The sequence below is a fragment of the Schistocerca serialis genome, chromosome 6 (genome assembly GCF_023864345.2).
Source record: "Schistocerca serialis cubense isolate TAMUIC-IGC-003099 chromosome 6, iqSchSeri2.2, whole genome shotgun sequence".
NCBI classification, from domain to species: Eukaryota; Metazoa; Arthropoda; class Insecta; order Orthoptera; family Acrididae; genus Schistocerca; species Schistocerca serialis.
This window is the reverse complement of record NC_064643.1, coordinates 402,609,619-402,625,447: the sequence shown is the minus strand read 5'-3', so window position 1 is coordinate 402,625,447 and position 15,829 is coordinate 402,609,619. Positions and strand designations below refer to the sequence as shown.

At 41.7% G+C, this 15,829-nt stretch overlaps 1 protein-coding gene across 4 annotated transcripts in view; it reads left to right on the top strand.

Moving 5' to 3' along the window:
- LOC126483875 (uncharacterized) overlaps nt 1-15,605 on the top strand; it is a 200,864-nt gene extending 185,259 nt beyond the window's left edge. For all 4 annotated transcript variants that reach the window (XM_050107120.1, XM_050107121.1, XM_050107122.1 and 1 more), the window contains one exon: nt 13,956-15,605. In XM_050107120.1, the coding sequence (XP_049963077.1) occupies nt 13,956-15,476 (1,521 nt within the window). In that variant the 3' untranslated portion in view covers nt 15,477-15,605. The remainder of the gene's footprint in view (nt 1-13,955) is intronic.
- Nucleotides 15,606-15,829: the final 224 nt, after the last annotated feature.

Sequence of the window (15,829 nt, the reverse complement as noted above, 5' to 3'; positions counted from 1 at the left end):
TCTGACAAAGCTCTTTATCATTTATTGGGCAGAAAATGGGTACTGAACGCCTGCTAATTCTTACCATCATTAAGACCGACCACATTACATCGTATATATATGAGAAAGGTGACACTGGCACACCCATTCCAGATGGTTATGTTGCATCAAACTGTAGCAGAGAAAATGAACCATATGAATAGCCGTATGCAGGAGCTGTGGTTCCTACAGGATGGTGCAACCATACATAGCATGAACATCCATGACAACCTTGTGCAAAGTGTTTACAAAGCAACTTGTTTCCATGTTTTTGGTTTTGCTGATTTGTCCAAAGTTGTTAGCACAAAAGTGGAGGTCATAAACAGTGCCATTCCTCATAATGTTATAGTGAGTGCATACACTAATGCTGAATGTTGCATTGCCAAGAGTGGTGCTCACATGGAGGGCATAATTTATAAAAAGTTACATTCATAATGAATAGTTATGAGTGCTCTTTGAAATTTAAATTAATATGTAATTACAATTAAATATGACTTTTAAAATATAATATAATGGCACAGATATAATCAGTGTATCTAAACCAAACAATGGTTTGAAGGCTTATGAATCCCAGGAAAGCCTCGTCCAAGTGACCCATGAAAAGGTTGCCATAGGAAGGAGCCATGACTATAAACCTGATCTATATGTATGTCTGCCCCTCAAAGATAAAGTTTCATAAGTATTAAGTTGGTTAAGGCGAGCAGGAAGCATGTCATAGGTTTGGAAGTAGGTGGGCAATGTTTGAGGTAATGTTCAGCAGCAAACCAGCCATCTACATGGGCAATGTTTGTATAGAGGAGGTGGCATCAATGGTGGTCAACAAGAATTGGTTTGTGTTTCTTAGCAAGAAGGTAAAAAGGTGGGAGTGCATGGTTTGGGTGGGATAAGAAGTTCTGTGGATTGTCATGACCTCATTGCGTTTCTTCACACGTGCCATCTAGATTATCCTTCCTGATCCAGTTTCTCAAAACTCCCTAGGTGGGAACTGGCGCTACAACATAAGCTCAATTCTAGTTCCTCACCTGGCCTAAATTTCCACCTGTCTAATTCCCCCCTCCCTGTCCACTGTGCATAACACCATATTGACCCTTGGACAATTATTTTCTCCCCAGTAATCTACATATACATTTATACTCTGCAAGCCACCCAACGGTGTGTGGCAGAGGGCACTTTACGTGCCACTGTCATTACCTCCCTTTCCTGTTCCAGTCGCGTATGGTTCGCGGGAAGAACGACTGTCTGAAAGCCTCTGTGCGCGCTCTAATCTCGCTAATTTTACATTCGTGATCTCCTCGGGAGGTATAGGTAAGGGGAAGCAATATATTCGATACCTCATCCAGAAACGCACCCTCTCGAAACCTGGCGAGCAAGCTACACCACGATGCAGAGCGCCTCTCTTGCAGAGTCTGCCACTTGAGTTTGTTAAACATCTCCGTAACGCTATCACGGTTACCAAATAACCCTGTGACGAAACGCGCCGCTCTTCTTTGGATCTTCTCTATCTCCTCCATCAACCCGATCTGGTACGGATCCCACACTGATGAGCAATACTCAAGTATAGGTCGAACGAGTGTTTTGTAAGCCACCTCCTTTGTTGATGGACTACATTTTCTAAGGACTCTCCCAATGAATCTCAACCTGGTACCCGCCTTACCAACAATTAATTTTCTACTAGGTCATTTATATATATTGTGAAAAGCAATGGTCCCATAACACTCCCCTGTGGCACGCCAGAGGTTACTTTAACGTCTGTAGACGTCTCGCCATTGATAACAACATGCTGTGTTCTGTTTGCTAAAAACTCTTCAATCCAGCCACACAGCTGGTCTGATATTCCGTAGGCTCTTACTTTGTTTATCAGGCGACAGTGCGGAACTGTATCGAACGCCTTCCGGAAGTCAAGAAAAATAGCATCTACCTGGGAGCCTGTATATAATATTTTCTGGATCTCATGAACAAATAAGGCGAGTTGGGTCTCACACGATCGCTGTTTCCGGAATCCATGTTGATTTCTACATAGTAGATTCTGGGTTTCCAAAAACGACATGATACTCGAGCAAAAAACATGTTCTAAAATTCTACAAGAGATCGACGTCAGAGATATAGGTCTATAGTTTTGCGCATCTGCTCGACGATCCTTCTTGAAGACTGGGACTACCTGTGCTCTTTTCCAATCATTTGGAACCCTCCGTTCCTCTAGAGACTTGCGGTACACGGCTGTTAGAAGGGGAGCAAGTTCTTTCGCGTACTCTGTGTAGAATCGAATTGATATCCCGTCAGGTCCAGTAGACTTTCCTCTGTTGAGTGATTCTAGTTGATTTTCTATTCGTTGGACACTTATTTCGATGTCAGCCATTTTTTCGTTTGTGCGAGGATTTAGAGAAGGAACTGCAGTGCGGTCTTCCTCTGTGAAACAGCTTTGGAAAAAGGTGTTTAGTATTTCAGCTTTACGCGTGTCATCCTCTGTTTCAATGCCATCATCATCCCGTAGTGTCTGGATATGCTGTTTCGAGCCACTTACTGATTTAACATAAGACCAGAACTTCCTAGGATTTTCTGTCAAGTCGGTACATAGAATTTTACTTTTGAATTCACTGAACGCTTCACGCATAGCCCTCCTTACGCTAACTTTGACATCGTTTAGCTTCTGTTTGTCTGAGAGGTTTTGGCTTCGTTTAAACTTGGAGTGGAGCTCTCTTTGCTTTCACAATAGTTTCCTAACTTTGTTGTTGTACCACGGTGGGTTTTTCCCGTCCCTCACAGTTTTACTTGGCACGTACCTGTCTAAAACGCATTTTACGATTGCCTTGAACTTTTTCCATAAACACTCAACATTGTCAGTGTCGTAACAGAAATTTTCGTTTTGATCTGTTAGGTAGTCTGAAATCTGCCTTCTATTACTCTTGCTAAACAGATAAACCTTCCTCCCTTTTTTTTATATTCCTATTAACTTCCATATTCAGGGATGCTGCAATGGCCTTATCATCACTGATTCCCTGTTCTGCACTTACAGAGTCGAAAAGTTCGGGTCTGTTTGTTATCAGTAGGTCCAAGATGTTATCTCCACGAGTCGGTTCTCTGTTTAATTGCTCGAGGTAATTTTCGGATAGTGCACTCAGTATAATGTCACTTGATGCTCTGTCCCTACCACCCGTCCTAAACATCTGAGTGTCCCAGTCTATATCTGGTAAATTGAAATCTCCACCTAAGACTATAACATGCTGAGAAAATGTATGTGAAATGTATTCCAAATTTTCTCTCAGTTGTTCTGCCACTAATGCTGCTGAGTCGGGAGGTCGGTAAAAGGAGCCAATTATTAGCCTAGCTCGGTTGTTGAGTGTAACCTCCACCCATAATAATTCACAGGAACTATCCACTTCTACTTCACTACAGGATAAGCTACTACTAACAGCGACGAACACTTCACCACCGGTTGCATGCAATCTATCCTTTCTAAACACCGTCTGTACCTTTGTAAAAATTTCGGCAGAATTTATCTCTGGCTTCAGCCAGCTTTCTGTACCTATAACGATTTCAGCTTCGATGCTTTCTATCAGCGCTTGAAGTTCCGGTACTTTACCAATGCAGCTTCGACAGTTTACAATTACAATACCGATTGCTACTTGGTCCCCGCACGTCCTGACGTTGCCCTGCACCCGTTGAGGCTGTTGCCCTTTCTGTACTTGCCCAAGGCCATCTAACCTAAAAAACCGCCCAGCCCACACCACACAACCCCTGCTACCCGTGTAGCCGCTTGTTGCGTGTAGTGGACTCCTGACTTATCCAGCGGAACCCGAAACCCCACCACCCTATGGCGCAAATCGAGGAATCTGCAGCCCACACGGTCGCAGAACCGTCTCAGCCTCTGATTCAGACCCTCCACTCGGCTCTGTACCAAAGGTCCGCAGTCAGTCCTGTCGACGATGCTGCAGATGGTGAGCTCTGCATTCATCCCGCTAGCGAGACTGGCAGTCTTCACCAAATCAGATAGCTGCCGGAAGCCAGAGAGGATTTCCTCGGATCCATAGCGACACACATTATTGGTGCCGACATGAGCGACCACCTGCAGATGGGTGCACCCTGTACCCTTCATGGCATCCGGAAGGACCCTTTCCACATCTGGAATGACTCCACCCGGTATGCACACGGAGTGCACATTGGTTTTCTTCCCCTCTCTTGCTGCCATATCCCTAAGGGGCCCCATTACGCGCCTGACGTTGGAGCTCCCAACTACTAGTAAGCCCACCCTCTGCGACCGCCCGGATCTTGCAGACTGAGGGGCAACCTCTGGAACAGGACAAGCAGCCGTGTCAGATCGAAGATCAGTATCAGCCTGAGACAGAGCCTGAAACCGGTTCGTCAGACAAACTGGAGAGGCCTTCCGTTCAGCCCTCCGGAATGTCTTTCGCCCCCTGCCACACCTTGAGACGACCTCCCACTCTACCACAGGTGAGGGATCAGCCTCAATGTGGGCAGTATCCCGGGCAACCACAGTCGTAGTCCGATCGGGGGATGCGTGGGACGAGCTGGCTGTCCCCGACAAACCCCCATCCGGAACCCCACAGTGATGCCCATTGGCAACAGCCTCAAGCTGTGTGACCGAAGCCAACACTGCCTGAAGCTGGGAGCGAAGGGATGCCAACTCAGCCTGCATCCGAACACAGCATTTGCAGTCCCTATCCATGCTAAAAGCTGTTGTGCAATGAACGTCTGAACTAATCTACAGAGAGCGCAAACAAATCGACACAAAATTTAAACGGTTATTAAAATACAAGATAGCCTAGTAAATGCAGTAATGCTGCTACTTGCGCACGGCTGACACTGCTCGGCGGCGGAAGGAGACTACGCGATTTTACACTATTCAGGTACTAAAACACGATGCTACAACTCTCAAATACTATAATACGCCCGAAATTTATGAATTGGACAATGCAAGTACCAAAAACACGCAAAGAAATTAAGAATTAAACTATGTAACAAATGAGTGAGCTAGGAGTATACAACTTGCTGCTGCAGCTGCTTATCCAACGGCGGCTTGTATATTACCATATCTTCCACCTTTAAGTTATCAGGGTTTCAGATCTTGTACGGTGCAGGCACTGATAGTCAATCTTTCCTTCTCATCCTGTTTGGTAAGTCTCCTCTGATCCTGGGTGACTTTTCTGCAACTACCCCCATTTCCTAAACCTCACCAGTCCTTTTCCTACATCCCTCTTCCTTTCCCTTCAACCCTTCTGTCAGGAGGAGGAGCCACTGGCTTCAAAGGCTTGTGTATCTCCATATCTATTGTGTGCATTTTCTCCCACCACCACTAATTGAGTAGAGATTTTATCTGTCCAATTGAAGCGCCATTTTAGGTTGTTCACTGATGTTTCTCATTATCTGTTGTTATTGCACCATGTAAAACAGCTCACAATAAGAAGCTGAGTGATACAGAACTTGAATAGCTATCTAAAGTACAGAAATCAGATTGGTATGAGTTCATTATAGTCAGACTCTAAACAGTGTGTCTAAAATTTGTTTTAAGCTTAGCAGTCTACTGAAGATTCAAACACAGATGTCTGTGAATGCAAGGAAGATAATGACAATGTAGGTGCTACAAACAGTGACGTGTAATGTGTGGAATGAAACTTCTCAGAGCCACCTTTATCTGTGTTCAGTGAGAAGGGGAGTTGAGGGTATGATTTTGTGGGAGCTGTGGTGATACTAGTGTAGTGGCAAAAACTATAAATGGCATTCCCATAGCAATTCTTTTATTGTGGCATTTGTCTGAGCCATGTTTAGAAGCTGAACAGTGATAAGAGTGTCAATTATCGCTGTTTGAATTTTCTTTACTGGGGTCAACGATGGACGTCGAAAGTTTTATTGTTGAAAAACTTTCGAAGCATGCATTGCTGGGCCAGAAAGATAAGTCATAATTATGTTCATTTTGGACAAATTTTGTCTTGAAGTGGACAGTTACATTCAAAACAACACATGTGAAAGTTTATTTTCACAGCAACATGTGTAATAAGTAACATTAGATTCTGACAAAGATAAGTTTTGGAGAGATCATGAAACTTTTAGCCCCATTATTTTGGGGACTTCTTGCGGAAGCTTGGTTAGGTGATGCGTTTATCGGTTGTGAAGTAGTTTTCACTATGAGATGATGATCAATGTATTCTCTGTCAACTACTCAATTGTGTAGAAAGCAAATTCATTTATTAATATTGTTAGCCACATCTACAGAAGTTTGTTCTCATAAAAGCCTGACCAGTAGACATACATTGGGTGGGATTGGCATTCAGTAAAACATACTTTTTCTTTTTTCAAATTATTGTGTATTTTTGTTTATGCATTGTGCTTTTCAATAGTAACGTATTTAGCTTTTTAGCAACTCCAGTATAATATAAATGGAAAAAATGGTGATGGATTTAGAGCTACCTTGGCTTCCATACCAAACCTAAGTAAATAAATAAATTAATTGCTCAGCACCCTGCTGTTATCAAAGCTCTGCCACAAACATGTTATTAAAGCTAAGAGCCGTGCTTCACTTCACTTGCTGCTCTCTTTGACACTCTCATTATCACAGTTCTAAAATAAACGTACCCTTAGAAACAGATTGCAAAATTTTGTAATTGATGGACTTATTCATTTGTTAATAGAATGTTACTAGAATAAAAATCATTTTTACACTGTCACATAGTGATGATTTGTTATGAACGAAATAGATTTTGCTGGTTATTGAGATATCTGCACTTCAGAAAACTCATTGCTACAATTACTAATTCTACAATGGTAGACCATTTGTGGATCATTTAGCAACATCGTGGAACATTAAGCACTATGAATCCAATTCTTTGGTTCTCAAAATAAAGAAAAGATCTATTGCAGCAAGTCAGCAGACAAGACAGAAATAGGTCATGCATCTGGAGTTGTACATCTGATGATGGAAACCACCTTCACAAATTACATGCATTTTATTTAGATTATCTTTATAATTCTGTAGCTCTTGACAAAAGTGGTGTCTACTTATAAAACCTATGTGTGAAACATTACCTAATGACAGATACTCTTGTGGAAGCAATATATCAGTCAATCCATACAGTTTCCAAACCTTGGGTGGAACATCAGTGGCTTATTAAATAATTGTGATTGAGGAGGAGGAAGAAGAAGAAGGAAAAAACTGCTTCATAAATAAACATAGAGTTATGTTTGATGTAACAACAATCTTGTTCCACACATCAGCATGGGATGCTGTCGCCAAAAAGACTGTAATATTCTTTAGATGCAACATCAATTTTGTCAGGGACATTGCCTATAATCTTAGTGCTGCAGGGGACTGGATTCTTGACATAAGGAGACTACAAGGAACTTCACCAACTCATTTATGTTTCAATGAGCACCCCTGACATTGCATTTAAATAACACAATCTCTTGTAAAAAGTTGTTCCTGAGAAAGGTGGAGGTTATCACTGAAGGCATGAATTTTCATTCTAACTTGATGCGATAAGTATACCAAGAATAATTTTTGAGTGACGGTGTACTTATTTGCAAGTAGTGTCAAAATGAAGTCCTTGCCATTTCTAATATGCGCCATGCTGAAATGGTTGTTAAAGTTTCTTCGAAATTTAAGATTGTCAGAAACTAAAATAGGTGGTAAGTCAGGCATTGATCAGTACAATCAAAAACTTTCATATTATTCTGCTGTGCTTAATCTTATTAGATGGCCAGAAAAGATTGCTTTACATACTGTGGAAATGTAACTGAACAACACAGATCTGTTTTACTTTCAGATAACTGGAAGGTGTAACATATTTTCTTTTAGAGGAAACTTTCTTCAAGCATTGATAGGAATAAGATGCTAGTCATGCAGTAGAAAACTAAAACAGATGTCCCCCCAGGGGGCTCGCTGCTCTTTAGCTGGTTTGTGCTTAGCTCCCATGGGTCCCCGGCCTTTGCAGCATCTTTTCCCTTCTGTGCTACATGTCTATCATCTTGCTATTCTTTTTCACCTCCCTTGGGGAACATGTATGAGGTGTTTTTGGAAATGTTCTGCACTGTCCATAACTGACATAAGAACAGTCTCACCATGTATTGTTCCCTTTTCCTTTCTTCATTCACCTTCTCCTATCCTCCCTCCGCATTGATGTTTGAGGTTCCTCTCTTTTCTTTTACCTCCCTGTGCATCCTGCAGGCCATCACATGTGTCTGACACATAACAAGCGACTGGGTCGACAGGTAGGGTTAGCATGTATTCCATGCTATAGGCGAGGCCTAGGGATGGGCTATTGCCTGAGCTGCTACCTTCCCAAACTGCCGATTCGTCCACCTGTCAGGTGTTCGGGAGTTGTGACCTGAGGTGCGAACAATCACCAAAGCTGCTGATGTGACACCCTTTCATTTTTTCCTCGTCATGAGTCTCTTCCAACTGCTTCATTGTGAAGGGGATCCCCAGTTGGAAGGAGCGCGCCATCGGAGACGTGGGCAATCGTGCAAGATTTTCTTGCAATGAGCCAGTCATCATCTTTGCAGTCCATGTCCACCAAATGTAAATGCAACAAAGCTATCAATTCAAATGCCCTCCTAGCTGCACCACACATGGTTTCATGAACTGAAGATGGTCAGTCCTTTGCAATGGTAAATTCGTTTCTAATTCAGAAAGGTGTTGATGCAATTACCAGCCCCATGAAATCCTGCTCTCATTTATGCAATGGCACTTTGCTTTTGGAGACTACTTCTGATTCTCAAGCACAACCACTACTTGCCACATTGCTTCTCCACACCTATCCTGTTTGCCGCAAGCTGTAGAACTCTGAATTCTTCCCGTGGAGTTATTTACACTAGGCTCCTCAACAGTCTGACGAGGCCGAAATCCAAACCTATGTCTCGGATCAGGGTGTCATTGCCATCCGTCGGGTGATGAAAAAGTTATATGCCTCCTTAGTGCCCACATATACTCTTTTTCTTACCATTGATAGAGTGGTGCTTCTTTCCAAGATCACTCAGGTTATGAAGCTATCACAGTCCAACTGTACATTCCGAACCCAATGCACTGTACCAATGTCATCATTTCAACCACACTCAACTGTCTTGTCGACACCCAGCCATATGTGTAACTTGCGGTAGGGATGCGCACGAGGTCAATTGTCCGCCTCCTTCATCCCTCTCTGTCAACTGCAGTGATGACCACGCCGCCACCTTTCGAGATTGTCCTTTGTATCTTGATGAGTGGGGATGTCCAGGAAATCTGGGTAAAGGAAAAAATATCTTACCCAGTTGCTCGTTGTTGGCTAGTCACAAACTTTGCGTTCTACAGCCTGGCACTTACAGTACTGTTCTTGCTACACCTAGCTCCTTAAAGGGCATGGCCACACAGACATGTGACGTCATATTCAGCTCTGAGGTTTTGAAATCACCCATGTCATGTTAACATCACTGTCTCCTCGTCCAGCTGTGCAACAAGCCATCAGACTGTCACCTTGTGGGGTGAAGTCACAAGATATACAACTGGCAGGCTGAAAAGGACAGAAGGAACACTCCTGTGAAGACTTCCTATGTCCCTCTAGCCAACCAATGCCTCAATCTCCCTCCAGTAACCAGAAAGGCCCGAATAAGTCCAAAAAAGGCAAACAGTCTTCTCCTTCGCCAATTCGAAGATCCTCTTAGTGTCATCACGTGATACCCTCGTCCAGCCGACAACAGAAGAAAGCCGACGCTTCTGTGGACCTCAGGGAGCAGGACACTCCTGCCTCTGTGCCCTGTAGCAGCAAGTCTTCACAGGCTGGCACTCGGCAGCTGCTGATGTGACACCCTTTCATTTTTTCCTCATCATGAGTCTCTTCCAACTGAATGTTTGCAGCTCTGCCTTCAATCCAACAAAGAGGATTTACGACTGCTCTTAGTGTCCACTTGTTCTCTGCCTTCAGGAAACAAAATTGCGTCCTCATGATCAGTTTGAACTTTTGCATTTCTTCCTGGTTCGTTTTGACCACCCCCCTGACAATATTCCATGCCATGGGGGAGTCATGCTGCTCATATGGAATGATGTTCATAGTCAACCCATCTCTCTTACTACCAGTCTTCAAGCTGTTGCAATTTGCCTTTCACTTCTTCACTTAACCTTTTCCCTTTGTACCGTTTACATTCCTCTGTCTTTTTGATGTCACAAGGGCAGATGTCCTCCATCTTATTGGGCAACTGCTTGGTATCTTTAATGCACACCTCCCCTTTGGGGTTCTCACAGAACCTGTCCAAGAGGTGCCCTCTTGGCTGACCCTCTTAATCAACTTAACCTCTTCTGCCTTAACACAGGAGCACCATGTTCCTTTCAGACTCCTTGCACACCTATTTCCATTTGGACCTATCCTGCACTGCCCAGCTTGCCCATCATCTTGAGTGGTCCATTTCTCTGACACATACTCCAGCGACCATTTCCCATGTATCCTCATTACCATGCCATGTCCCAGTCACTTGGTGGACTGAGGCATAGCGTGACGTAATTCACATGCGGAGACATGCTCTCCACGTTTTTAACAGTCATCCTACGATGGAAAACCACATTCATTATAAACAGATGCATGCACAGTGTCATCGTGTTCTTCAGGATAGCAAAAAAGCTAGCTGGATTTTGTTCACTAGTTCTTTTAACAGTTCCATTCCCTTTTCTGTCATATGGGCCAACCTCTGACATCTTTTCTCTCTGGCACCAGGATCAATTCCCCTATTTCCAGCCTGACGGTAGCAGACAATGTCATCGTGGACACTATTGCTATCTCCAACATGTTGGGCCACCATTTTGAGGAGATTTTGAGCTCCTCCCACTGTCACCTTGCCATCCTACTTCGGAAATGAGCAGAGGTGGTTTGGACAATATCCTTCTCTTCTCAGACTCGTGAGTGCTACAATGCTGCCTTACTACGAGGGAGCTAGATCTTGCTCTCACTTCATCCTGATCCTCCACTCCAAAGCCAGATGCTGTTAACATTCAGATGTTGCAGCACCTTTCTCCTGTGGGCAAGCACTTTCTGCTTAATACATACAACCGCATCTGAGCAGAGGGCATGTTTGCCAGATGCTGGCATGAAGCCACTGTCATACCCCAACCTAAGCCTGGTAAGGACAATCACCTTCCTTCTAACTTGCTGGCCCCATTTCTCTCAACAGCTGTGTTTGCAAGGTGATGGAACTCCTGATTCTTGCCTGGCTGGTACGGTGGCTCGAGTCTTGCCATTTACTAAAACTGCACAGTGTGGATTTTGAGTGCACTGTTCTGCAGTTGACCTTCTCATCACTTTGTCCACCTATGTCATGAATAGTTTTCTGCGGAAATTCCAGACTGACCATGTTTTTCGATTTGGAGAAAGCCTAAGACACCTGCTGGAGGACTGATATCCTTCGTACTCTCTACATGTGGGGCTTCTGTGGCCATCTGTCCCATTTTGTTCAGGAATTTTTAAAAGGCTGAGTTTTTAAGGTTGTGTGGGTTCTGCCTTTTCAGACACCTTTATCCAGGAAAGCCGTGTGCCTGGGGGGTTCTGTCGTGAGCGTCAGGTTATTAAGCATATCCCAGTGGCTTGGACGACTACCTCTCGACCCTCCCACTGCGAGATCATTTTAACTGGGTGTGCTTATTGGGCACTGTCTTTTTAGCCATTGTCATTTGTTAAGTGTAATGTGCATCACTTTGTGCACATTGAGCCCAACTTTTAACTGTCCGCCATTTCCTGACATAATGCCCTTTTTTTAATAGGTTACATTTCCATTTGCGTTTGCTGAGCTGTCGACTGCGTTTTACTTTTTATCCATCATAGCAATATGACAAAGCGTATTTTATAGACCTTTCTCCACATCCCTGTTTTTAGCTGTCTTCTCTTCCATCGATTTGGATTGACATGTAGCTGTTCTAACTCCACTCTTTGTCTTTGTGTTCTACAGTTTTGACATGGGCACGTCTGACAAAAACAAACAAATAAAACAGAAGGCAGGTTTCGTCGTGTAAAGACTACTCCTGTCACTCAGAAAAAGTATTATTACCGAAGCTGTAGCATTGAACACAACAGAAGATACAGTATAAATCATTCTAAGAGGGGGACATAAAAAAGTATGTTTTGTAGGAGAATACTTAAATATTATGATAAATAAAAATAACCTGATCTTGTATTTCCTTCTGTAATACTTATGTCTAAAACTGTCAGTTCTATGAACTTGTTTATTTAGTTTTAACAATTTAATCTAAAATAAAAATTATGTACCACCATGTCCAAATATTCCCATGACCTGTAAATTATACATTTTGGTAATGAGTGTTTTTGTACTTGGCTTTATGTAGAAATCGTTTGTACGAGTTAATTCACATTTGCCACATTTAGTCAGTTTCTTGGGTATTGGGCAAATCTATCATAACATTTGATGTGTTATGTCATTTGTAGCTCTTGGAATTGATACATGCAGCCATTGAAAGGAAGCATGCTTCCATACTCTCAGAATAGTAAGCTGAAAGAGTGGTAATCATTGCATTCTGGTGGGGAAAGTGTTAGAAATTTGAAGTAAGTTTGAAGGAAATAAGATTAAGACGTGTATTTTTAGAGTCTTAGAGTGAAAGTGGTATGCAGAAGACAGGTCTTGGAGTTAATATAGTGGTCAAAAAAGATAAAACAGAACAGCACTTTACACAAAAGAAGAGCAGAAACATTAAGAGAGAATATTTTTGACCTGAAAGAACATGAATTGTCAATTGCATTTGTCCTGTTAAAGAAATGCAGTTGTAGGCATCTGTCATTTCAATCACAGTATGTTGTCAGCCATAAAGCAACAATCCTAGGTAGCTTGTTGGTTAGAATTTACCATAACTTTTTCTATCTGCTGACAGAGAAACTAATCCTAACAAGTAATTCCAAGATAAGTAACCATGTGCATTAAGTGAGCTGAAAGAAAAAGGCATGGAAAAATTGAGATACAATTTTGAAGACAGTGACAACGCCCTGTGCGTTGTTCCTTGTCTTTGTTGAACATTTTAAGCTTTCATCAAGTTCAAGATTTACTTCTGTTATATGGAGCAGTTTTAAAACGTATATGAATTCTAGGAATTTTCTATCAGAACAACTCTCTACTTTTACTTTGTTTTCAGTAATAAAACATTAAATCTGTTCGTAACACAACTTGTTGCCCCAAATGACAGTGACGTAGATGGCTTTCTACATTTAGTACTGGAAATTGTGGAATTACAGAAAAATATTGACTGATATACAGTTGTCATGTTGGCTTAAGTCAATGCTTGGATGCAAAACCCCAGCACTGTTAGGGACCAGCAGCTGTTGGGATCATTTGCATTTTCAGAAATACATTGTTGTTGCAAGGCAATATGATTAGTGGTAGTGTGTGTGCACTCACTTCAAAATATTAATCACTATTATAATTTAAGGTGATAATGCAACACCTGTTTATAACCAGTGTTTTTTCAACTGCCACCCAAGAGGTAATGTTTCAATCAGAATTAAAATTTTGTCAAGAAACTGCTTTATGTGTAGTACCAGAGCAACCAATGGTTCTTTTGCCAATCTTTTGTTTCTCCTTTGCTGTAACTCACAATTTTGTAATATTCATACAATAGTTGCACTACCTGGAGTCAATTATGCACCTTCTTAAATAGGCTGCCAGTGGTTGCAATGGTTATGTGATAGAATTATTTCCTTGAAAATGTCTGAGCATTTCTAAATACTAACCACTATGTTGCGGTATGGTGCAGTACCAAAACATGACTATTTTCAGGCTGCTTTTTACATGAGACAATAATTCATTGAAAATTGTATTAATGCACACTATGGCTACTACTACTACTACCACCACTACTACCACCACCACCACTGCTGGTGAACTCTTAACTTTCATGTGGAATTGCTTTCATTTAGAAAATTACACATTTACATCCTACTTACATTTGCTGTTGGATTTTCCAGGTTGATCGATTAAATTTTCCATGTGGCTGTACAAGAGATGGCTGTGCTAACTCAAGTGGACGTATAGAGTTTAATCCAGTGAGGGTACGCACACACTTCATTCACACTCTGATGAGATTGGAGTTGGAGAAAAAACAGAAATTGGAAGATGAAGAAAGCGTTGGGAGCAAGCATAGGCATCTGTCACCAAGAGTCACTTGGAGTGAAGATACCCATGTACGGTGCAACTCAAGCAGATATGAAAGTTCTGGGAAATCTGTGCATGTCAGTACTGCAAACAGTGCTTCACCACGTAAGTTCAATGGCAATTTACTACGTGAAGCTGCAGTAGGTTCACATATTGAGTCAGACTCTTGTGTCCATTCTGGAAGCTTCAACAATGTGCAGTACAGAACACAAGCAGAACCTCGTGTATCGAGCAGTTCAGACATTCAGGGAACAAATTCAAGTTATTCAGGTATAGTAGGGGATTTACCTGCAAGAGAAGATTCTTTAGATCTGTATGTGTTCAGAGATGAATGCTATTCTGAAGAAAACAGTACAGAACTATCAGTGGATCAACTGGAGAGCAATGGTGTTAATCATAGTAAGTTCAACTCCCACCATTCAAACATTCCTCTCCACCAGCAACAAAAACTACAGAGTCCTGTGCATCATGAGTATGGAGCTGATAATAATTTTCATATTACTCAAAGTACAAATGTGAATCGAGGATTTAATGGTTCTGCAGTTTTGCAAGGCAGTGGGTTTTGCGAAACTGTTCAAACAAATTACACTCAGTCACAGACTGCAGCATCTGATGTTATTGGACTTTATGCTAATGACCAGGCAGCAAAGTACCATCCGTATTCATCTTCATTTCCCACTTTCACTTCACACCACCATCTTCAGACGGGCTCCTTTGGTCACTACAGTTCACTTTACAATTCAGAATTTAGTCCAAAAAATGATGTTCAAGTGCTGGACAGTGAAAGTTACAAAGGGAGAGTGGACTTAAATGCATCTAATGCACAATATAGTGAGCAACATCCAACACACCCTTCAAACAACAGTGTTTACCATGGATTTTCCTCTGTACCGAGTGCAAGGGAAAGCTATTCTCAAGACCACATCTCTTCAAGAGATGTGAATGGTAAAAACATGGTATCGACAGACATTGTACAGAACAATCATTATACCAATCTACATACAGTGTGTTCACTTAGCAATAAGTTGGAACCTTTCTCAGAGTTGCTGCAAGGACGATATTCTTATATTAATGGTGGGAATACTCCATCAAATGGTGTTCCCTTTGAAGAGTCTAGTAACTCTGTGCAGGGTCCATCTGCAACTTTTAATAGTAATGTGACAGCAGAACAGTTGCCACAAAACAGCATGACTTCTGGCACGGAGTCATCGTGCAATGTGAGCAAAGCTCAACTTGTTACTAATAACACAGGTTCCAGTGGTGGGACAGATGACTGTGATGAAAATTTTGGTGAAATTATTAAGAAATCTATGGTGGAAACTGTGTCTGCCTAATTTATGTTTGTTCTGGTGTATTTATAAAAAAGTATATATTGTAGTTGTGATTCATTTCAGAAAAATGTAAAAATGTTTTAAATATATTGTATACTTTGAAAGAAGTTACTGTGCATTGTATGATAACAACCCATGTTATATTTATTTTTCATCAAAAATATGAACCCATAAAAGAAAATGAAAATTTGTTTTAAACAAACCAAAAGAAACATACCTTTTGATTGCACTTCCTAATATTCACATTTGGTTGCTTTGAAACAAATTTCTGTAGATTGCCTAGAATTAGGGGGCAGGACAGGATATATAACAACAAATTCTCTTACATAATACACAATAAAATTGTAACATTGTTT